Source organism: Rhinolophus sinicus, chromosome 2, assembly GCF_057876585.1.
Source record: "Rhinolophus sinicus isolate RSI-liver-muscle chromosome 2, RSI-T2T, whole genome shotgun sequence".
Classification (NCBI taxonomy): domain Eukaryota; kingdom Metazoa; phylum Chordata; class Mammalia; order Chiroptera; family Rhinolophidae; genus Rhinolophus; species Rhinolophus sinicus.
The window spans coordinates 29,083,568-29,108,847 of NC_142502.1; the positions used below are offsets into that span (position 1 = coordinate 29,083,568).

Here is a 25,280-nt window from a genome sequence, read left to right on the forward strand (position 1 = left end):
GGAACTGCAGGACAGAAAGTCAGCAGCCATCATCAGTTTGACCCAGGGTGCATGGTGCAGCAGAAACATTGCCTGCAGGCTGCAGCCCCTGGGATCCAAGCTTTTCTCCTTTCCAATATGCAAAAGCTTTAGACCCGAGGAGGAAGCAACACCCGCTCCTGCCAGGAGGTGGCGGCCTGCAGCCGACAACGCCTCGACGTGACTTATGCTCGAGGCGCCGCTTGGGGGCGCTCTCTTCTGACTCGCGGAACCATCTGGCTGGGTCCCTGGTTTCCGGGGGTTTTGTAATCGGAAAGCACCATGAGCTTCCCGGTGCTGCCTTGCAGGCCTCGGTTGTTTGCTGGACCTTAGAGGGGACTCTTTCAGTTGAACGTTTGGGATCGGAAGCGACCGGTTCGACCTGCGATTTCCTGAGGGGTCCCCGCCCCTCTGCCTGTCTATTCCCGGAGCTCGGGCCTGATCGCAGGCCGCGCGCCGGGCGCCCAAGGAAGGCGGAGGTGATGGTACAGATGGAGACGCAACTGCAGAGCATTTTTGAGGAGGTGGTGGTGAGTGAAAGGGTCAGGGATTCAGGACTACGGTCGGGCGAGGGGGAGTCTTGGGGGCAGCGGATTAAAGAATCCGGCTCGGCCAACTTCTCCGCCACCTCTCCTTTGTTGTCACCCTGTGTATGTGTGCAGAGGTTTAGCGATTCTCAAACTGCTGTCAAATTCAAAGCCTCCTTGAAATCCACAAGTCATTGTGACAGGTCAGGTAGGCATTGTTAGTTTCTGCGTGTAGGTGATTAAGGTGACTTGCCCTATGTTACACTAATATTTTGCTCGGGGAAGCCCCTCCTTTTTTTAATTTTTAATTTTTTATTCATATCGTTTTGTTTTGTTGCAGAAAACGGAAATTATAGAAGAGGCTTTCCCTGGGTGAGTATATGCATAGCAGGTTTTTGTGTTCTTACGTGGGTGTATCTTTGTTAAGATTTTACTCAGTTTTGTCTTGGAGATTTATAAGATCCACAGTTCTGGTTATGTTGAATTACCGTTTTAAAACTAGTGGCAAATAATGTGATTTTTGTTTATAGCATGTTTATGGACACCCCTGAAGATGAAAAAACAAAACTAATTAGCTGTTTGGGAGCCTTCAGACAGTTTTGGAGTGGTCTTTCCCAGGTGAGTACTGCTTTTTTAATACATTCAGCTAATAAGTTTTGACCCCTTCTTTTTTTTACATTTACTTTGATGTTGCTGTTGGAAAAGGGGAGATAAAATTGTCGTCATCTTTTATGTCTATTCTGGTTTCCATTTGTTTCAATACAGTGGGGAACCTGTATTGAGAATTCAAGTTGATGACAGTACAGTGTGAGATGTTTTTAAAAATCTCCCATGTTAGATAACATAAAACCATTTTTATCCTATTCTCATTTATTTGGTGTACTAGAAAACAGCTGTGTTAGGGACTATAAAGGATAAAAATTTCATTTTCTCAACAAAGGAACTGGCACAGTATTGATATAGAGATACTATAGCAAAGGTACAGAAATGCCACAACAAGGATACTATTTTATAATAAGGATATAAAGATATTATAATAAAAATGAGGAAAGGAGCAGTAAAACTTAATAACAAAGAACAGTCACCAGAAAATATATCCCTGAAAAAGACAAAATGTGTGATCCTTAAAGACTTTATTGTCTTTTTATGGTTCATTATAGGTAGGAAAATGTTTGCAGTTGAGTCACTGGTGGTAAGACTTGCTACTCAGACATGGATCACATAATGACAAAACATTCTTTTTTTAAAGTGTTTTAATTATATTTTAATAGGTAATATATTCATATGGTTCAAAACGCAAAAGGTACAAAAAGGTGGACCCAATTAATAGTCTGTGTTTCATCTCTTTAGCTTAATTACTTGTTCTTTTTCCTGTCTGTAGCCAGGATTCTTAGTTTGTATTTCCTTCTAGAAGTATTTTATGCATATAGAATCATTTTTATAGAATGGTCATGTATTATGTACACTGTTCATTAGCACCTTGCTTTTTTTCACCCTTAATAATAAATTCTGAAAGTAATTCTACAACAATCCACTAAAAATTAAAATTTCTGACTTCCTTCCTTGCTTCCAGCATATTTATTTTATGGCTATACCTTCCTTTTTTTAACCAGTCCCCTACTGACTGACATTTAGGTTGCTTCTTATCTTTTCCACCTTAAACAATGCAAAATGAACAATGTTACACATGGGACATAGAATAAATTCCTGAAAGTAGTATTGCTGAATGAGCAGGTATGGCTATTTGTAATTTTTATGGAAATTGCCTAGTTGCTTTCCATAAGGCTCACCAATTTATACTCCCATTAGCAATATTTAAGAGTATATATTCCCTATAGCCTCACAATAAAGCGTTAATGAACTTTGTGATCTTTGCCAATCTAAAACATGAGAAATTTTATCTCAGTATAATTTTATTTTGCACTTCTCTGACGTTGACCATCTTTCCAAAAGATTTAAAATGTTTGATAATTCGTTAAACATTTTATGAGTTAAGGTATGGCCCTTGTCTGCAAGAATATTATATTCTAATGAGAGAGCCAAGAAGAAAGTAATATTTGTAAATCCACATTATATGATCAACAACAGAAGTATGTGTTAGGGACAGTGGTAATGAAAAGCAACAGGACACAGGCTCTTTTGAGGATGTCCTAGAAGACAGACTTCAATATGGGCCCTACATTTCAGTATCAGATTTAAAGTCGCAGAAATCTAGAAATTTGTTCTGTCGTTGGATTCATAATTGATTGGGTTCTTAAGGATTAGATTCACACTAAAGTCTCATGAGACTGATGTACTAACCCGTAATGGATTCCTCCCCCCCCGCCCCCCCCCCCCCCGTGACAGGAGTATTTAAATTTGCCATTAAGGTCACTGCTTATAATGCCTTACACAATCTGTGTTAGAGTTTTCTATTGCTCATGAATATGTTAATAAAATCTTACTCCTTTTGGAGGTTCCATGTAATAAAAATAGTGGGAGTTTAGTTTCTATAATGCTAAAATTTTAAGTTTAATGTAACTAAAATATTAAATCTGAATTTTTTTCCTTTTTTTAAATTGTCTGCATCCCTGAATGTTTATAGTGGAGTGTCTCATTCATAGTCTTGGTATACTCCAGGTGTAGCATTAGCTATGTTAATTACGAGATATAACTTTAGACCTAAAATATAATCATTTTCTAACTTTCCAGGAATCTCATGAACAGTGCATCCAGTGGATTGTTAAATTCATTCATGGCCAACATAGTCCTAAAAGAATTTCTTTTCTTTATGACTGCTTAGCAATGGCAGTTGAGACTGGTCTCCTTCCACCCAGGTATGTTTAATGATGGGTATGAGCAATCCGAAGAATTTTCTTTTTCACTAATATTTGGAAATTAGTTGAGGTTGTAAAAGGATAAGGAAATGAAGAAGGAAGTTAGGCTCAACACGCAATACTTCATAATACCTCAGGTTTTAGTTTCTAGTTTTCTTAGAATTGCATATGTAAAGGCTCAAAACAGGCAGGCTTTCCCTTTCAGCCCAGGGGCTAAAATCACTCACTTAGATGAGCTGTTTTCCAGTTAACTTTTGCTACGCAATGAATGAATTGCCTCAAAACAGTACAGTTTAAAACAATAATAATTATTTTATGAACACCCGTGGTTATGGTGGTTGACTGGGCTTAGTAGACAGTGTTCTACGAGGGTCTTGTGATTGCAGTCAGATGGTGCCTAGGACTGGACTCATGACAAAGGCTTCCCATTCATATGGCTGCTGGTTGATGCCTGGCTATCATTTGGGACCTCATATTGGCTGCAACCTGCATGTGCCCTTTCCACGTGACCTAGACTTTCTCAGAGCGTGGTGGAGTCCAAGAACAAGCTTTGAAAGGCTAGGCAGAACTGTATCACTTTGCCTTAGCAGTCACACACTGTCCCTTTTGCCATAGTCTTAGACCTGTCCAGATTTAAGGAAAGAGAATATAGACTTTCTTCCCACCTCTTCATGTGAGGAATATCAATGTCACATTTCAGAATTGCCTGAGGATTGAAAATCTTGTTGCAGCCATCTTGGGAAAATACAACCTGCCACAAGCTGATAGATGGTAAACATTTAACCATCTATCTTTTGATAAATTTCTTTCTCGTAAAAATATAATGAATATCATTTAGTTCTACTTTATGTTATCGTTTCATACAAATAAAATATATAAAATACTATCCATAAATTTTTAAAAGTGTGCTTGAGTAATAATGTACCTTATGAAAAATACTACGACAAATGTAATATCCAGAGTACACACCTTGATTATTAGAAAATTTGCAAAATTCTGTCTTGTAACTGGAATGGGTATTCCTTTTTTCTAGGATGGTTTGTGAATCCCTGATAAATTCGGACACTCTTGAATGGGAAAGAACACAGCTTTGGGCCTTAACATTTCAACTGGTTCGGAAAATAATTGGGGGAGTGGATTACAAGGTATTTTTCCCTCATTATAAAAAGTAATCACTTTCAGGCATGATAAGTTTTCTTTTCTTTTCCCTTCCTCCCCCCCCCCCCCCCACACACACACACACACTCCAGTTCAAGCTGTTGTTTCTCAGTCTAGTTGTGTAGGACACTCACGCTGGCCGCTCATGGCAGCACCCGGCAGCCCAGCTCCAGGGAGAGCTGTTGTTCACAATCTTATCTGTAGAGGGCGCAGCTCACTGACCCATGTGGGCGGAGCTAGGAGCTCTGCACTTCAACCACTTGAGCCACCAGGCCAGCCTGATAAATTTTTCAGTTGTGTGTTTCTTGATTTCGGATGGGAGGAATGAAGTAGAAGCATTTATAAAATCTGTTTTTTTTGTTGTATTTCCTAAAGGGGTTTAAAATTACTCAGTGTGTCCCACAGCTTCCCTGCCCACCTCCCAGCATTCTTAAAAATGCACTGGCTAATGTTTTTATGATAAGGGAAGTCACCAAGCAGACTTTGGATTTCTTCATGCCACAGATCTGAAAATGAGATCTTATGATGTTGGGTCCCTTTCAAATGAAAGAACACAGAGGAGAGATGTGTGGAACTGAGAAGGGATGTAGGCATCAACTGATGAGGGGAGCAAGTGCTGTATCACCTCTACCTTGACCTTCCTTGGGCATGCTTCCTTTAGCACTCTGCTCCTGACCAAAAACAATAGCATATACACGCTAATTGTGTGTCACATGCAGTTTAATATTTTGTAGCTGCAAAGGCCGTTATACTTTGTTCAAGCCACTTTGTTATTATCCCTTTTGAAAGAATTGCCAGTACCTGGTCCTGTGCATTATGTTTGTATTTTCTCCAATCTAAAATGACTAAATAATAGTTTATTTGAATCATGACACAAAATTAGTTGTAAGAAGCCTTTTCTGATTATTTTCTCTTTACTTGCACTTCAGTTTCCTTAGCAGGTTAGTTAATATGCAGATTTTTACCTTAGTTTTGTGTGGTGCTTTATAATTGTTCCCGATTTCTTCCATGTATATGTTTTGTCTGTCTTTTTTTACAAGATTGATCCCATAGTTTATACTCAGTAAGTGAATGTTGAATGAAATTTCTTCTCTGTATCAGATTCTGCTCTGAAACAATGCACCTTGTAATAGATAATGAGGAGATGAATGATGAACAGAATAGCCTTCTTGGATAAGTTTGAAGGATTAAGGTGTATTGGATGAATTTGAAGGATTAAGTGTTATGGATGAGAATGGAGAATAAAGTTAGACTATGCCAAAGGAAGTAAGCAGAAAAGCTCATCTGCCACAAAGTTTTTTATTATTGCCCATGTTTTCAGAGTATTTTCAAGTTCTATTTAAATATATTTCTGTCTATAAGCCCACATTAAGCTCTTTTGACTTATCACAATAGAAACTTTTCTAATGCTGTGAAGGTCAAAAAAGCGTAGCTGTGTGTGGAAAGTTTAATTTTTATTGATAAGTGACTTTCTTTGTTCATTCATATTACAAGACTCTTTAGAATTCCATTTTAGAACATGACTCTTGGGTTAATATTAGGGACTTGAATATTAGCTCTGGTTCAGAAAAATTGAAGGTGTATGACCTTCAGTGTAACATTTTTTTTTTTAAATGTATAATCTTGAAACTTTTAGATGTTTAACTAGCACAGGGGACATTACTTAGTTTTAAACTATGACTTTTTTCTTATATCAGGGTGTTCGAGATCTCTTAAAAGTGATTTTGGAGAAAATCTTGACAATTCCCAACACAGTGAGCTCAGCTGTTGTACAGCAGCTTCTAGCAGCAAGAGAGGTAATTTTTACATGTTTACAGTTCCTTTACCATAACCTCAAAAAGTCTAGTTTTATATAATGCTGTGCTTTTAAAGCCTATGGTAATTTGTGGAATATTCCATTTGTTTACTTCTACAAAAAGTCACTTTTAATTTTAAAGGTACTGTTTCACTTTTATTATATTTCAGAAGGATTTTTTTTTTTTTTTAAGTTTATTTTTCCAGGACCCATCAGCTCTAAGTCAGGTAGTTGTTTCAAGGGCACAGCTCACAGTGACCCATACGGGGATCGAACCGGCAACCTTGTTGTTAAGAGCAACGTGTTCTAACCAACAGAGCTAACGGGCCACCCCACAGGACATTTTAATTAATTTTTGTTTTTTAATTATGAAAACAACAATATAGATATTAAAGTATTTCCAACCATTACAAGATAGCCTATGGACCACTTAAAAGATCTTTGTGCTATGTAACTAATGTTGCATGAATTGTTACTTTGGTCTGTTGCTCTCCTATTGGAGTCTACCAATATTTAAAGCATTGTCAGTGTTATTTACTAACCATCAGCAATCCGTTTTGTTGTAATCTTTGTTTTTAGAGGTTCTTCACATATTTATGCTAAGGTTTAAGCCCAGTATATTCATGAAATACTATTTCTACTTTTTAATATCCTGTTGTTGTTACATTTAAAAGGCTTATCTGTGGGACTAGTCAAGAATAACAACATTGCCTTTTATTTTTCTTAGGTTATAGGATATATCTTGGAAAGAAATGCCTGTTTATTACCAGCCTATTTTGCAGTCACAGAGATCAGGAAACTGTATCCTGAGGGAAAACTTCCACACTGGGTAAATGTGATATTTTGCAAAATTTTTAGTATTTCTACTAATCTTATTTTTTGTGTGCTTATTTTTAAAAATGGTCACTTTTATCCTTAGATAATACATAAATATTTTTTATCATTATGATGTATTTCTTTCTTTCATTTCTCTGCTGTTCTGTTGACATAGTTTATATACCATGTGGTAAAATATACACATGGGTAGCTTAACCAGTAGCTAAGGACATGGCGTCATGACTTGGCTTATTTCAAGGACAGATGAACTGGTGAGTAGATGTTTGGAAGGAAGTAAAAGAGAAATAACCTTTGAATAATTTTTATGTGTCAGCCAGGCATTGTACTAAATCTTTACATATTATCTCATTTTATCAAAATGATCATTATTTCAGAGAAATCTTGATTTTACTTGTTTTGTTTCTAGTTACTTGGAAACCTGGTATCGGACTTTGTGGATACCTTCAGGCCCACAGCAAGGATAAACTCCATTTGTGGTAGGATTATAATTTAAAATACACTAAACAGTATGTGATTTTTTAATGATCTATTAAAGTCAAGGATGGTATCTTACACATGTCTTGGTTGCTTGTCACTTTAGTAACTCTCTAAGAACGTAATAATAGCCTTTTACTTATTTTCAGGTACTTTGTATGCTGAATGTAGGGAGGGAAAAGCAACTGTCTGGATTAGGTCTAAGCTTCAGGTGGAGCCATTCTAGAAGATGTGTTTCCTGGTGATTAGAGGGAACTTTGAGTAGAGCTAGTAAAGCATCATGGAATCTCTAAGCAACTGGAAATCTCAATAGACTTGTCCTTCTATAACCACAATATACAAACAAGACTATCAGGCTCTTTCAGCCCATTCCAAGTCACACCTTTTTTATTTTGTTTTCCATTTTTTCATGTTTTGTTAGATTCTCAGAAATTTCTTTTAAAAATAAGCATGTGATTTGGCAATTGTTGCCCATATATACTCCTGGATTATTTCTGGAAGTCATGATGACTTCAGAACTGTATAGACCATTATTTAGTCAATGACCAAATTTTGAGTACTTCCTCTGAGTCAAGTGCTATTCTGGACACTAAAATGTAAAAATAAACTCAACAGACACTAGACAGATAATTCTCAGGCCTCTAGCTTTTGTAGCAGTGGGTATTGCTATCACTTAATGAATTATGGAAGTGGTACAGGTTTGAGAAGGGTGATTATGAGTTAATTTAAGACATGTTGAGCTTGAATAGGAATTCATGGGACATCCAACTAGCAATATTCATCAGGTAGTTGGATATATGAGCCTGTAGTCATAAGCTCCATCTAAGGCCTCTGTAAACGTGCTTAAAATTAATCGTGTTGACCCTAGACTAGAGAGGTCTGCAAACTTTTTCTATAAATGGTGATGTAGTAAATATTTTAGGTTTTGTGGGCCATACAATCTGTTGCAGCTGCTGAATTCTGCACCTGAAGTGCACAAGCATCGGTGATCCAATACAACTTTGTGAAAAGAGATGGCAAACTGGATTTGGCCCATGGATTATAGTTTGCTGACCTCTGTCCTAGATACTTGGACAAATGCAAATTTTTGAGTTTGGAAGGCCTGTAAAAATTGGTCTCCAGCCATCGGGACTACAAATAATCAGACAATTCACAAACTTCTATCCAATTAAAACATTTTTAAAACCAGGGCCTGGTTCAAAATAGATATTCATTAAATATCTGTAGAGTGAATGAAGGGCCAGGCATTGCTGTGTTCACATGTACTTAAAAAACACTTTATATAATACATACAGGCCGCTGCAGCCTTCTGCCAGTTGTAAATAACTCGGGTGCCATTTGTAATTCATGGAAATTGGATCCTGCAACTCTTCGTTTTCCTTTGAAAGGCCTTTTGCCATATGATAAGGTATGTTGCTAAATATAATGGGACTTTTGGTCTAACACTCTTCATCCTTGATTATATGATTTGTGATGCTAAATGGTCTTTTCAGAGACTGAGAAGTAAATACTTAACAAAAGATAGTTTATGGTTTAAAATATGATTCCAGTATCCACGTGCACTCTGAGCTTTGTGATGTTGCAGGTGTCTATGCTCTAGTGGTCCACCTCTGGCAAAGCACTTGGAGTTAGCAAACTGACTTTTTCAATTGATTTCTTGTTTTCATTCTTCCTTTGCAAAGGGAGGATGAAAATGAATTTGCAGCCTCCTTAAAATTTGAAGCGAGCCTCCTATTTGTTAGATTTTTAAAAAGGGGGCTGGGGAGACAGGACAAAAGTGGAGTAGAAAATTCTCAAAGGAAAAAATACCCACAAGTATCAATAAAATGAAACATGAGATATAGACGCATTATCTTGGATGTTGGAGTGGTATGAGGAGGCCTAGATATTTTTCATGTAAATGTTTCATGTCAAAAATGATACACAGAGTGATTAGGAAACTTCTCTAAAAGAAAGGAGAGTAAAATAGTGAAAGTAAGGTGACAGTCTGGGCTGTTGGCATTTTAGTCAGCAAAACTTTGGAATGTGAAAAAGTGGTAAACTAAATGGAATTTACAATCATCATGATAGCGCTAATAACCAAAACAGATACATTTATTGTGCACTTGCTGTGTGCCAGGCACCGTTCTAACAGCTTTACTTTGCAAAGCCCGTATTCTTAACTGTCTTCTGATTATCTCCGTTATACAGATGATGGAAACTGAGACACAGAGTGGGTAGTAACTTGACTAAGGCCCCACATTGAGGAAGTGGTAGAATCAGACTTTGAGCTCAGACAATATGATTCCCGAATCTGTACTCTTAACCCCTGCTATCAAGTCATTTGTCATCTCCAAATTTGAAAATAGTGTTTGTTTACGCTTATATGAGAGTGATTGGAAACTGCCTCCATTCGCTTTGATTAGATTTCTGAGCAGAAAATCCCTTCCTTACAGTGATGCTTAAGACTTTCGTGTGACTAGCTAAAGTCATTTCTAAGTTTATCCTCTGTATGCCTTTGGGCAAGTGCCTTGCTTCAGTTACTACTTAACAGGTGAGGGGTGGGAACAGATTAACTGCAAGCACTAAAATCCTATGATTTTTTCCCCACTAGATACTGCCTACTGTGCGAAGGTAACAAGTGCCTTTAGAGGATTTTTTGATCCCAATTTCTATTTGAATTAACATTTACTTTGATCTTGAAGCAATAATTTTTTTTATTTTCTTTAAAGGATCTGTTTGAACCACAGACTGCTTTGTTGAGATATGTTTTGGAACAGCCTTATTCCAGGGATATGGTCTGCAATATGCTAGGTTTAAATAAGCAGGTACTGTACTATGCTGGAAACCTAGTAAATTCTGCATAGAATCTGCACTATTCTTTTCTCTTTTCTTTGCTATAGCTAACTGAGCAAAACAGTTAAAAACTATCTGGTGATTTTTTTAAATATATGGTTTATTAAACAATGTATTGTTCCTATCATTTATATATTGCTTTAAGAATGTTGAAATTAAAAAGAAGATATTTTAAAAGTTGGTTTATTTTGCATTGCTTTTTTTTCTATAAGGCCAGTTTCAAGTACACCTTTTGCCAGAGAAACCTACACATGACTTAACCATAATTTTTGACTTTTTTTTTTGTTGTTGTTTGGGTATACTATTTTATAACCCTTGGTATCTTCAGCGTGGCCTCATTGCTGACTTTTTTTTTTTTTTTTTTTTTTTTTTGGTATATGTTTGTTTTTGGTGGTTTAACATGTGGGAGGGTTTGTGCTGACTCTGGGTTCCTTGAGGCTGGCCTCATAGTCACTGTTTTGTCTTTTCTTTTTTTCTTCCTTTATTTTTGTTCTGTCCTGTCTTGTCCTGCCCATCCTCCAATGCTCTAGACCTTGAACATTGCTCAGGTATGTTCACAACCTTACTGTTGTATTGTGACTAACGATACGCTGGCCGCTTTGTAGCCACTGATTCCATTTAGAGAATACATGTATGGTCGGGGCTTGAAATTGGCAGGACCATGCTGAGACCAAGGCCACTAAAATGAATTTCTTCTTGGGATATGAGAGTTGTTTTTGGTGGATTGTTTTTTGGTTTTGGTTTTTGGTGCTTTTTTTCTTTTTTAACTTTTCTTTTTTAATTTTTTTTTTTTTTTTTTCCCCACGAAGAGATAACACCCGGCACACAATAAAGCCTGTCACTTTTTGATAGGTTGTTTTTCCTTCCCACTCCATTTTACTGTTTTTCATATTTTAACACTAAAGCTAGCCTGGTACAATTTTTAGAGATGGAAAGATTTGTGGTGGCCTTTATCTTTCCAGACTTTTAAAAACATAAATAAATAACAACCTCATTAAAAATACTTACGTTGCTTTGCCTAAAAGAGAAAACAAATTTAAAACAAAATGAAGATTAGAAAAAGCACTTTAATAGAGGTATGTTACTTTCAAAAGTTGGAGTGGTAAATCTTACACAGGGAAGTTTTTTTTGGAAACATGGGGATCGACTAAGAAATGTCACACTCTTAGGTGACCCCACACCTGCTTGACTAACACCCTTCTTTGTCAGTCTTTGCCAGAAGTGTCCTCCTCCTAGAGTGAGTTCCTCTCAGTTGAAGCTCACCTATGGCGCGAGAAAAACACTGGCCAAACTTGATAAACCAAACTCTTATACCGTCCCAAGTCTGTTCCAGGACTTTTCACCTTTGAGATTTTAAGCAAAATAATGGTTCCAATTATTTTTGTTAAAACTTTTTGAGCCCAACATATTAAAATAGACCAGCTTTTTTATTTTAAAAAGACGTTCTTGTCTAGGTTATATAAAATAGCGTGACTGTTTGCAATACTATAGTGAAGGTTGTGCCAGTGCTTCCATTTATAAAGCCCTATTTTTAAGGACATATAGCTTGGCCATAAAACTTGCTCAGTGTTGAAACTTTGCATGCCAAACCTCACCCTAGTAGCAGTATCTCTTTTATTATGTTAAGTTTTTTCTTCTGAAAAATTTACCAAGTTTCTTTGTTTGGACAAACCTTTGTACATGTGAAACCGAAACTGCTTCACACTACAGTATCTGACAGTTGCCTCATATAATCTATCAATTTAGCATCTTAAATACCAAGTTATTAATTCTGATCAACTTTCACTTGAGTTAGAGGTAAGTATTCAGTTAATTTTGAAAGAATGCTTCATGCTGTGCCTTAAAACTAATTTTTGCAATGAACTTTAAGTCATACTTGACTCAATTTTTTTATAGTTTGGTGGATAAATGTACCCATGGTCATTTGAGCTGCGAGTATCTTCCCCCAGATATCCTTAACCTATCATTAGCTTTTTTCTTTTGGGGGGCAACTCTTCTCAAGCTAGAAATTGATTCTAAAAAGCATTCGGAGAAGAGTATCTCTGATCTGATCATTTTAATAACAAGTTTCAACCTAAAAAAAGTTTATGACTAAGTCATAAATCCATAAAAAATAAAGTTTATAATGGAAATGCTGACAGAACATTATTAGTATTGGTCCCACTGGAGTGTAAACATTGTCAAAAATTCACAATTCATCAGTAATTGTTTTGGTAGAAAACTCTGTAGTGAGTGGACTTGTATAGATGGAAAATATATGCTGAATTGACTTGATAAAATATTTCTACCACCTGGAAAGTAGAGTAGAAAATGAGAACACACATTATAAGAAGTACATGATTAAAAATAAACACAACATCTCTTTCACCACTGGGTGTGCTTATGTGATGACAGCTATTTTTCAGCCATGGGGGCAAAAATGGAAAACGAAAAGAGGGCAGAGTGCAAAGATGGAAAAATCTGGGGCCTGTGATGGTATCATTGAACTGCAAATTAGCAAACCCTGGAGCTGTGCCACCTCACATTTCCTGTTAGGAAGGAAAAGAATTGCCTTATTGCTTAAGCCTCTTGAGTTGGAATCACTCAAGCCACTTGTAGCTTAGAGCTCCCAAACTGTCACGTGCTACAAGGACACTGGACTTCTGAAGGGAGAACCAGGAAAGAACAATGGGAGGGGATAAGATGCTGGGGACAACTTTGGCACATATGGTGCAATTAAAAGGAGAAGAGAATGGACTCAAGGAAATGGATTCTGAGCCCTAATGTTATAACAAAATAACTCTGTGACTTTGGGTAAGGCACACTATCTCAGCCTTAGATTTCTGACCTAAAATCTTTCAGGAATAGGTTTACAAAAGTTGTCAGCTCACAGCCTGTGGGCCACACTGGACCTGCAGGTGTGCTGATTTTTGCTGTCACACGTGCTTAGTAGCTGTGTAGTTCTGACACAGATGGTACCACATCTCACTGTCTTACATCCCTGCCTTTCCACTCATCTCACCTGCCAAACAAACAAACAAAAATAAACATTACCTTACCGCATCTTTTATCATTACAGAACTGTATCCTGCACTGTACTTTCTTGTCCTTTCTCTAGCAATGCAGTAATTTACTTAAAGCTTGAAACTTCTTAAGAGCTGTCCATATTGCATTTTCCAGTAGGAATTGGGCTATATTTTAATCTTAAAAATCAGTCACATTCAGAAGATCATAAATAGCCCAGTTGTGTGACCAGGAAGGTGGAGTGTTCACAGTGGGAGAATCCTGTTTTGTGTGTCTAAACGAGTTTGCGTTCTTTCTACTGAATAATAGCACTACAAAACCGATACTCTTCCGTGGTCGTGTATGAATTCTGGCTACTGTGAGACAGTGCAGTGCTGGACTAATCACTCAGTTTATCTTTGAAAGACACTGCTATAAGTGGTATTAACTGACTGGCATAGTGCTTTCAGTTCTGATTGGCAGAGAAAATGACAAATGACATACAAAGGGATATTGTTTTCCAATTTGTCCTGAATAGGTATTGCTTTAAAATTGATTTCTAGCACTGAAATAATGATTTAAAATGAACTTAAGCCCACCTAAGGACACTATGTTAAAATTTCACCACAAAAGCAGTACCCGTTATCTGAAAAGTGTCAGGGGCCACGTAGTATAGAATACATGAGTAGTTTAAGACTGAAATCATGGTGGAAGAAAATCAGGAGCATGGATGGAGGTTAATGTTGATGATTCTCTTAATGTCTTATGCCTGATTTTCAGCATTTACTAAAGCTGACAATTTAAAATCAGTTTCCAATACAATTTGAACTATTATGCAGAAATTGAATTATTAAAATATTGAATTTAGATTTTTATTGTTAAAAGAAGTTTTATCTAAATATGCCTATAGATATGATGTAAACTAATTCAACTTATATGTTTATATTCTGAAGACTTACATTTGTAAAATCTTTCGGAAAGCAAGTCGTAAGTAGCTGTAGACATATATCCATTGACTTACGGAATTACCATAGTCTGGTGATTGATAATTAACCTTTATTCACAGATCATTTAACTGCTTTGCAAATTTGTATTTGTAAAATAATCTATGTGGTGGACAGTCTTAATTTTACTGTACTTAACTTTTAGTAATTGAAAAAAGCAAAACTTACTATTCTAAAGTAGTATCACAAATCATTTTCTTTTCTGGTGTTATTAAAATTGGCAAATAAAGAAACGTGCTTAAGCTATTCTTAAACTTGGTTTGAGAAATATCCTTGGTTTTAACCAAAACACCTGGAAAATACAGAGTTAATCCTGATAGATGTTCTGCCCCCCTCAGACACTAGGGCACGAGACACCATAGAGAGTCCTGACTGATTTAATTCTTAGAACACTTGGGTATAATCTTGAGTTGTGATATGTATTGAAAAATTATTGGCTTTAACTGTAAATTTTCTTACTTTGTCAAAATTTCCTCCTTTATTAAAATCTTAATATTTTGGGTTCTCCTTCTTAAGTCAGTAACTGTATGACTATCACTACACCCCTAAAAATATGTAGGTAAAAATCCAGTTGTTTTTTTTTACACAAATAGCTAATATTAAAAAGGGTAACTCCAAAATGACTCAGATGCTAAAAACCAATTTTATTTAGTTTGCTCTTTTTTCCTGAAGCAGACTGATGAAACAACATCATAGATGGAGGAATAGATGACAAATTGGTTAGTATCCAAACTAGAAGCGAATTACATCATTAATGAAAAATTCCTACTGGAAATCCTGGCTTTACTTCTTTTCACAAATTTTTCTGCCTCTTGTATACTCTGATCTCACTCTAAATTTGTGTTGTCTGACACATTTCTTAGGTTGTTGGTGGTTGGCAGAACTAGTGAATTTCAAGCCCTGTACACAGTAGTTATGCATGCCGATTTAAGAAATAGTTTGTAGTGTTGTCTGTTGCACTTTGCTCTGCTTCATAATGATAATGACATTTGGAGGAAAAGTACTGTAGTCTCAACTGGTGGTGTTAATATTGCTATTTGTAAACCTGTAATGTGGTTGAACTGTGATCATGGCCTTGTGTTTTTGGAAAAAAGACGAAACAACCATTGATGCTTACTGTTTTGGATAGATGTTTGTTTTATTTGCATGCTTTAAGAAAGTGCAGCCATACTGGAGCTTTACAAGTTTGGAGCTGGCAAAGAGCATGCAAAGGAGGGGATGCCATTCATTCTGTTTTGTTTTTTTCCAAATTCGTCCCCATTTTGCATTTTCCCCCTAAATTTAAAGAAATCATATCCCTTTTTCATGGCAAAAGAAAATAATATCTAAAGTTTAGAGGGACAGCATCTATAGTAGTAATTATATTCACTAGAAAGGCATCTAATTGCCTGGCTACTAAGCCATATAACATATTTTATAAAGCAAATATGAAAATGGCTTGAACTATGGCTTAACCTATATCTTTTGGTAAAAGTATGTATTTTTAAATCACTTTAAAAAGCATAAATCTTTTTGCCTCTAGAAAGGGAAGTTGCATTTTCATTTTTAGTGTTTAAACTCAGTTCTTTTTCTTGTTTTAGATTTTAAAATAGTGTAATTTAAAATTAAAGCTGCATTATGTTTGGCTTCTAAGAGAGAAGAGTAGAGATTAACTTTGAGGTCTTGTTTATTTATTTGTTTGTTTATTTATTTATTTATTTATTTATTTATTTATTTATTTATTTATTTTTGTAGAAGAAGTTTCCATTTCAGTACCAGGACCAATACCACACATTGAAAAACAGATATTGAGTAATCTGGCAGCTATTTAGGTATACCTCTTTATTTACATAAAGTTAGAGTAAACTTGTGTGATTACTTTAAAATAAATAGATTCACACACTGCCTTCTTTGCTCTCCTGTCAATATTCGATTCCTGGAAATACAGCGTTTTCATATTTTGAGTTGGATTGCAAAATGAATACTGCTATCCCCATTTCATATGCATTTTAAATTATCTGTTTTCAAAGGATAAGTAACAAAATTTATACTATGCAGTGCCCTTTGTTAAATTGAAGCAATGATGTGTGTAGTGAAAGTCAAAAGTTAATGGGATGTCTGTCTTGTGTGAGGCCTGACAAATATTGTTTTTATGAAACTCACCCTATACAATAATGTAGCATGATGCAGCTTTAATAGACTAAATCTAACCTTAACTTTCTGAATTCAACTTCATTTCATGCTTCTCGGCCTCTTGTTGCAAATAATGCCCATTAACTGGTAACTTATGAAACTAACCAAGAGGCTTTTGGAATACTGTATTTAATCTCTACCCTACAGCACAAGCAGCGTTGCCCTGTGCTGGAGGACCAGCTGGTGGACCTGGTGGTCTATGCCATGGAGCGATCCGAGACTGAGGAGAAGTTCGATGATGGCGGAACAAGCCAACTCCTGTGGCAGCATCTCTCAAGTCAGCTCATTTTCTTTGTGCTTTTCCAGTTTGCAAGTTTTCCACATATGGTCCTTTCTCTTCATCAGAAGGTAAGTACTAAAACTTTTGTTAGAGCCACTTCAGCTTTTGATTGGTACATTTTAGGCTGGTATAGACATCGCCTAGTGATTTTAACAGGTGACTGATGTTCTGAGCCCTAATTTCTATTTTGTTCAGTGGTTATATGGTTTCTTAACTTTTTACTTTCTTGTCATTATCAAAACTAGACTCAGTTATTCATTGTACATATTTACAATGTGGGGACCAAGGGATACAAGATGAAAAGGCACTTAGTACCCTCAGGGATCTCCTTACTAGTGGAAAGATATAGATATAAACAATTTGATTTTAATTTAATAGCTTAGATAATGAAGGCATGTTTCCCTGCAGTAGAAATGAAGAATAGTCCCAATTGAAGACATCGGAAGGGCTTTACCAAAGAGATCTTGAAGCTAGGACGAATAGAAATTTGCCAAGAGGAAAAAGATAGGAAAGTGTTTCCATAGCACTAAGATCATCATTTGGAAATGGATAGAAGTGTGTGCGAACTGGAAAGAAAAGATAAAGGGGAAAGTGATGGTGAGATGAAGAAGGCAGGCAGGCAAGACCAGACATGGCGAACTTGATATGGCCATGTGTTTGTTCAAAGGAGTTTAGATTTTCTTTGGGAAGCAAATGAGAAGGGGGATGACATCATCAAATACAAGTTGAAAAAATTACTGCTAAATGACCACGTGTAGGAAGATGGTGATGTAGAGATGGAGGAGGCCAAAATCAGGCAACGAAATTAGTAAGGGAGCTATTGCAGTGATCTGGGTGAGAGATACTGAAAGCCTGAACCAGGACAGAGAGGAGAAGCCAGACACCAGGTATGCTGAGAGGTGAATAGATTTGGTGATACTCTGTAACAGAGGGAGTAACAGGAGTCTGCGATCACTCACTGGTTTCTACTTTGGCAGTGAATGGAAAGACAGGACAGTGAGTGCAAAACAATACAGTGGAAAAGTAAGTTTATGGGAAGAGTTGATTTTGTCATAAGGTTTTAGACACATCGAATGGGAATAAAATAAGAGTTACTATATTTATAATAACATGCATGGATTATTTTGGGGAAGTATTTTCGTAAGAGTTATTAAAATTCTTTCAACCACTACTTACCCCCAAGCTCCACCCGCCACACCACCATCACTGATTTCTATTATAATCAACAGGAAACCAGGAAAGGTATTTTTAATAACCAGTCCTTGAGGATTTAAAATTTTTTTTAAATGCTATAATAAAGTATTCCTTGTCTTTTGATGAGATATTTTTAGTAAGTATCCCATATTAAATTTGATTTTCATACACACATGACTAACTTAATTATGTCCTAAACCTTGTAATGTTTGATATACATAGTTGTTTTGGGGGTTAGGGAGGAAACATATATATAACATTAAAATAATTTTTAAAACTTGATATATTTTGAGTTGAGACTAAATAATTAGTAAATGTCAAAGTTAGATGCTAACTAGCTATGTCGATCTATATTTAAACATCTTTTACAGTTAGCAGGGCGAGGACTGATTAAAGGCAGAGATCATCTAATGTGGGTTCTCCTGCAATTCATTTCCGGGAGTATTCAGAAAAACGCACTAGCTGATTTTCTCCCTGTCATGAAGCTCTTCGACCTTCTGTACCCAGAAAAAGAAGTAAGTTTTAGTAAATAGTTAACAATGTGATCAGTGGATTACGTCTAATTTATGTTTAAGGACTTTAGTGTGATTTTGGTGATAAGAGCACTGGATTTAGAAGCTGGAAACCTGAGTTCTTTTCCCAGTTCTGTGACTAACCATGAATGTGGTATGAACATTAGGTCTCTCGACATTAGTTTACTCATATGTATAATGAAAAAATTAAACTAGATTATTTATGAAGTTTATCTTAAATCACAACTGAACATTTATTATAACTAACTCTTTTTCTACATTCTAAGTAGGTTTACAATTTGAACAAGCATTATGCTATTTTTATCTATAAATATCATTGAATTACCAAATAACATTAGTGTCTGTTAATATCTTTCTTGGTCGTTTGCTAATTGAGTATGTCCCCTACTGTGTTTTATTATATAAGGTGTTTGAGTAAAATACAGTATATATTGATGATTGCCATTTTTTTAAGAAACATTTCATTACGGAAATTTATTTTTTCCAGTTTTGAAGCAGGCCATCTTTTTTTTAAATTACATAAGCTTCAGGTGTACTGCATTATATATAATTCGACCTCTGTATGCACTACAACGTGACCAACCCCAAAAGTTTAGTTTCTATCCATCGCCATACAGTTGACCCCCTTCACCCCTTTCACCTATCCCTTAACCCCCTTCCCCTCTGATAATTACTGATCTGTTCTCTGTATCTATGAGCTTGTTTTTTGTTTTATTTGGTTTGTTTGGTTTGGGGCGGGGTTTGTTTGCTTCTTAAAATTCCACATGAATGAAATTATATGGTATTTGCCTTTCTCCTTATGACTTATTTCATTTAACATACCCTCAGGGTTCATTTACATTGTCACAAATGGCAAGATTTCATTCTTATTTGTGGCTGAGTAGTAGTATTCCATAGTGTGTGTGTGTTTGTGGTTGTATGTGTGTGTATGTGTGTGTGTGTGTGTGTGTGTATTTTTTTCCATTCATCCATCGATGGACACTTAGGTTGTTTCCCTATCTTGGCTATTGTAAATACTGCTGCAGTGAACATAGGAGTGCATATATCTTTTCAATTAGTGTTTTTGTATTCTTCAGGTAAATACCCAGAAATGGAATAGCTGGATCATAGGGTAGTTCCATTTTTAATTTTTTTAAGGAACCTCCACACTGTTTTCCATAGTGGCTGCACCAATTTATAATCCCACCAGCAGTAATGAGGGTTCCCTTTTCTCCATGTTCTGTCCAACACTTATTATTCTTGTCTTTTTGATAATAGCTATTCTAACAAGTATGCGGTGATACCTCATTGTGGTTTTGGTTTGCATTTCCCTAGATTTTTAAATACCCAAAAAGAGTAGAATGAATAGAAAAATAAAATCCCATGCACCAATCACCAAGAAATAATCTTGTTTCATTTTTCTTCCTCATCTCTTTTGTTAATGTCGAACAATTTTAAAGCAAATTCTTAATTTTTATGTTCCTGAAAAGCATACATGTGACTTTTAGAAATTATCTGCTTTTAGTATATTTGTCACATTCAGAAAGATTTCATAATGATGTGTTTAATTATTAAAGAATAAAAATTTTAAATGATTGTGAGGGCTCTGTGGCAGTAGGAAAAGCTTGACTAAGCACCTGTGAATTTCTGTTAATTTCTTGGTACATCAAAACAATCTTGTAATAGTTTCAATATTTTATAGCTACTAGATCTTCTGATTTGTATTATTGAATAGCCAAAGAACAATTGGAGCTAAATTAACACAGATATTTTAAAAAGAACTATATCAAAAATAGATTACTAAAATATATATAATTAGTTAAGTCCTCGCTTTCTTATATTGTTTTCCAGTATATCCCAGTTCCTGATATTAACAAACCTCAGTCAACTCATGCCTTTGCAATGACTTGCATTTGGATTCATCTTAATAGAAAAGCCCAAAATGACAACTCTAAGCTACAGATTCCAATACCTCATTCCCTAAAACTTCACCATGAGTAAGTAATTGTAGCTTGACAGTTAATATTTTTATTTTATAAATAGTGGATTTTAGACTAATATTGTTCTCAGTATTTGTGTAAAGAATAGAAATCTCCCCACACCCATTGAAAGTAAGGGTGATGAAAGTGTATGTCATACCAAGACAAACTGACCAATAACTGCATCAGAAAGCAATTGAAGATTAACTAATCCTATTTATATGCATTTTTTTGATTTTCAGGTCTAACCTTTTCTTCTCCATGTTTTACCTTAAAGTTCTTAATTTCCAAACATATGTGAAAATGTTTCAAAAATTTCTTGGGATTTGAGCATAATCTGACAGATGTTTTTCACTCCCTGGGCTGCCAGGATTGGTTGAGCTGATCTGGCTGGCATGCTGCCTCACATCAGTCCCTAAGCTCTGATTACTCAGAGATGCCCTTTTTAGATAGGTCCGGGCTTCAGTGACGGGTGTTAGGAATAGCTGAACTTCCCACCCAGAACTTCTGAAAAGGATTGCCAAATCTCTTCACAGAAGACTGTAGGATAGTCATGTAGCTTTCATTTTATGACACGCACCATAGCTATCTTTTCATAGTGGCGTCTATAATGAAGGCGTAGAAATCAGTAGAAACCTAGTCCATGAATTTGTGAGTTATTTCTTCACTTCTGAATTTTAGTGCTGTGTATATATAGTACCTACTTACAAATACCTATTTACTGTTAACTTATAATTACCTAAATTCTTTCTGAAATGCTATTTAAACTTTTTATGTGTTTCTACTCTACATTTTGGGCAGAAACCATAAAACCTACAGGAATAAAGATAGTAAATAGTTGCATGATGTTAAACTTTTTTAAAATGCAAGTTAATTTTCTGTAAATTATTTGCATTTTTTCTGATTAATGGGACTTGAAATTTTAGGTTCCTACAGCAGAGTCTTAGAAATAAGAGTTTACAAATGAATGACTATAAGATTGCCCTGCTGTGTAATGCATACTCAACAAATTCAGAATGTTTTACGTTACCCATGGGAGCTCTGGTAGAAACTATTTATGGAAATGGAATTATGAGGATACCTCTTCCTGGAACGAGCTGTTTGGCTTCAGGATCTATTACTCCCTTACCAATGAACCTCCTGGATTCACTGACAGTTCATGCCAAAATGAGGTACGTTCTGTTCATTCGGTCCTGTGTCATGGAATTGATGTCAGTATAGTATAGACTTGCTTTCATGATTATGTTTGTGTGTTTTATGGTCAGGTTCATGTTTTAAGAATAATTAGTTTCTTATTACAAAATGATCATGTTATTATAGGATTTCTAGAATATACAAATAACGCGCCCCCCCACAAAAAAAAGCAATTGTTATAATTTCTCCATGAGATGTATAAAAAAATTTTGTGTATATTCTGAGTCTTTTATTATATGTATAAGTACATGCATTTATGGATTTTTTAAAACAAAATAGGCTTACTGCAATACTATTTTAAAACTTTTTTTGTCCCCATAATAATTGATCAAGCACCTTTTTAGGTCTAGTGTTCTTCAAACGTATCTGTTGCTACAAAGAAGTCTTGTGATGCCACATATGATTATTTTGCCAGTTCCACATTGTTGGACATTGAGGTTATTTACAATGTCTTAGTTTATAAAGACGGCTTTCATAAAGACTGTCTTTATGGCTGTCTTTGCATCTATCCATAATTACAGTCTCATTAAACAATTTGCTGGAAGTGGAGTTGCTGAGTCCAGCGATATAAAAATTGTAATGCCTTAACTGTATTGATTACAAATAAGGGCACTTTTAGAATTGCCATTATGGTTTCTGAAAGACAGAAACATTCTGTTGGATGTAATTCTCGAACCTCATGTGCCGCCAAGAACCAAGCTGATAATGTAAATGAGGGACACCTAGGGCTGAGTGAGAGCCAGATGTTCGTGTATGTGGAAGCATGTGGGTGGAGGGGCCTGAGGCAGACTGGAGCGTGCAGGGCTCCCCTCGTAGCGCTGCCGCGTTAGCTGACTTCTGTAATGCAGGAACGCAGACCAGTATGGCTAGCTCTTTTCGATTTTTTGAGGGGCTAGAAATTCAGATCTTCATTTCTAGTCTTTCAGCTCTTAGGTATTGGCTCAAACTTCAAACACTGTAGGTCAAAGAATTCATCTGTGGGCCTCCAGGCAGGTCTTCAGTTCTAGAAAAGCCATGCTGTTCCAAATGGTAAACACTGTGATCAAACTGTACACGTGCTTTAGTCAAAGCATGTGTGGCAGAGTTGAGGAAAGCTCTGTTAAAACCTAACATTTGGGTCTTAGCAGTGATTTATTAAGGAATTCTGTTGGAAAAGCTAAATTTCTCAAGTAGTTCTAGTTATGTATTTAGAAAAGAAAAACAGACTGAATCCATTCAAGCATGTTCTTATGAGTTATACCCAAATTCTTCTTTTCTGTGAGTAGAGGGATCCTGATACACATTGAAAGCGCCATGGAAACCAGAATTAGTCTCGGGCTGTACCATGCATCACTACCGAGTGTCCTGCGCAGCTTGAATGATTAAAATGGAACTGAATCGTTTCATATATTTAAGTTCAGATTTATACTAAGTTCCCTATAAGTAGAATAACCCCTGTGTTTATGTCCAAAACGTGGAGTTTTATTTTCTTTCCTTTTGTTTCTCCCTAGCCTTATCCACAGCATTGCTACGAGAGTGATAAAACTTGCTCATGCAAAGTCCAGTGTGGCCTTGGCTCCAGCCCTAGTGGAAACTTACAGTCGTTTATTGGTCTATATGGAAATAGAGTCTTTGGGCATCAAAGGATTTATCAGTAAGCCAAGATTTTCTAGTATTTATAACCATTATTAATCCATACATTAATTCAGCAGGTACTCTTCTAGGTGCTGGCATACAGCAGTATACAGAAGTCACTGTCATCATAGAGATTACCTGCTAATGAGAGAGACAGACAATAAATAAATAAATGAAATTGGAAAATGTCAGGTGATAAGTCTTATAGAGAAAAATAAAGTAAAAAATAGGCATAGGAGGTATGCAGGTCAGGGGAGTTACATTTTTAAGTAAAGTGATGGTAGGAAAAGGGCATTATGCTAGTTGCTTGGGATACAGTGTGTAGGACAGACATGGTCACTATCCTTTTGTGCAAATCACAGTCCCATTTGCCTCTCTTGCTGGTTCGCTCCTGGGGCAGCAATGAGTACTCAGTGAATAGCAATATGGAAGGAGTTTCCCTGCAATGCAGAAGACAATTTATAGTGTCTGTTAGTTATTACACAGTTCTAAATAGTAGATTCTTTCCAATACAGAAGTGTTTTTCTGATTCGTGGTAATTCTAACTTTTCACCAATATAGTATAATTTTAATTTTAACTGTAGTTACTCTTCTTATCAGATAATTGAGAGTTGAATAAAACTTTCTTGGGAGGGAGGAGGGACTAAGATCAGGTGTGATACAATTTGTGTATTAAAAAGCGATCCTCATGCTTCAAAAGGTTGGGAACATTCACTTTATAAAATTAATTTGAAAGATAACTAAGACTTGAGGAAGGTTAGAATTTTATTTTCCATATCTTTTCTCTTATTTTTCCAGATGAACTTGAGTAATCAGTGGTCAAATGCCAGAGGGAAGAAAAGCAACAACAAAAAAACTTGGTGTTATAATTATGATCTGAATTTTTTCCCTTACATTTAAAGTAGAAATTATGGAGAAAATTTAGAAAATATGTGTACCTATGTATGCGTCTGTGTGAGTGTGTGTGTGTGTGTGTGTGTGTATTCACAATCAAATTTTTATGTTCATTTTACTCAGTGTGACTTGTTTTCAGATACCTTTTAATGCACAGCCTTTACTGATTGTTGTCTTAAATTATCTTATTCCTCAAGGTCAACTTTTGCCAACTGTTTTCAAGTCTCATGCCTGGGGAATTTTACACACACTTCTTGAGATGTTCAGCTACCGAATGCACCACATTCAGCCTCATTACAGGGTTCAGCTCTTGAGTCATCTTCATACATTGGCTGCAGTTGCACAAACAAACCAGAACCAGCTCCATCTCTGGTGAGCTCGTTGAAGACTATCTTTCTTTAAGATTTATTAGAATCTTTGTTGGAGATGAGAAATGTAATCCTTTACCTTATAATACTTTTATTCATTTGTCATGAAACTCCTCTGCTTCTGGAGTATTTTATTTCCAGTATAGAATGAATAGAGTCCAGCTTTTTAAACAAATATTTATTAAGATAGTTGAGTCCTTGCCTTGGGATCTTTGGGCGGATAATAAGTACTTCCAAGATCTTTGACGTTTTGTCCTAATTCAACCCTTTAGAATACTGGATTTAAATATACTTCAGATTACGGTTAAAGTATCATGTCATTTTAATTTTGCTCTAAGTGAAAATATATTTCAGATAAAAATAAATGTAATTTTTGAAGTGCTGTATATCCAGGTGAAATGTTTCAGTCCTACGGGCTACAGGCTATCTTTTTCAAATGTTCAAAATTGTCAGGTGGTATTTGCTATAACATTTGGCACCTCAGGTTTCAAAAACAAATTAAGCAAAGCTCATCTCACACAAAAGAGGAGTTTGTTTTTTTTTAATCAAAAAAGGGAAATACAGTTTGCCTGTTTTTCTACTGTAATTAACCTAGAATTAGATTTAATTCTATAATTCTGAAATTTT

At 35.9% G+C, this 25,280-nt stretch overlaps 1 protein-coding gene across 2 annotated transcripts in view; it reads left to right on the plus strand.

Moving 5' to 3' along the window:
• Positions 1 to 270: 270 nt before the first annotated feature.
• MED23 (mediator complex subunit 23) overlaps positions 271 to 25,280 on the plus strand; it is a 40,209-nt gene continuing 15,199 nt past the window's right edge. The window contains exons 1-17 of one of the 2 annotated variants that reach the window (XM_019729375.3): positions 271 to 548; positions 886 to 917; positions 1,076 to 1,163; positions 3,237 to 3,361; positions 4,395 to 4,506; positions 6,217 to 6,315; positions 7,042 to 7,143; positions 7,558 to 7,627; positions 8,921 to 9,033; positions 10,337 to 10,432; positions 10,991 to 11,008; positions 16,766 to 16,966; positions 18,464 to 18,607; positions 20,456 to 20,601; positions 21,510 to 21,755; positions 23,268 to 23,410; positions 24,483 to 24,657. In XM_019729375.3, coding sequence (XP_019584934.1) covers positions 501 to 548; positions 886 to 917; positions 1,076 to 1,163; positions 3,237 to 3,361; positions 4,395 to 4,506; positions 6,217 to 6,315; positions 7,042 to 7,143; positions 7,558 to 7,627; positions 8,921 to 9,033; positions 10,337 to 10,432; positions 10,991 to 11,008; positions 16,766 to 16,966; positions 18,464 to 18,607; positions 20,456 to 20,601; positions 21,510 to 21,755; positions 23,268 to 23,410; positions 24,483 to 24,657 — 1,958 coding nt within the window. In that variant the 5' untranslated portion in view covers positions 271 to 500. The remainder of the gene's footprint in view (positions 549 to 885; positions 918 to 1,075; positions 1,164 to 3,236; positions 3,362 to 4,394; positions 4,507 to 6,216; positions 6,316 to 7,041; positions 7,144 to 7,557; positions 7,628 to 8,920; positions 9,034 to 10,336; positions 10,433 to 10,990; positions 11,009 to 16,765; positions 16,967 to 18,463; positions 18,608 to 20,455; positions 20,602 to 21,509; positions 21,756 to 23,267; positions 23,411 to 24,482; positions 24,658 to 25,280) is intronic. The other variant, XM_019729377.3, reaches the window with a different exon arrangement.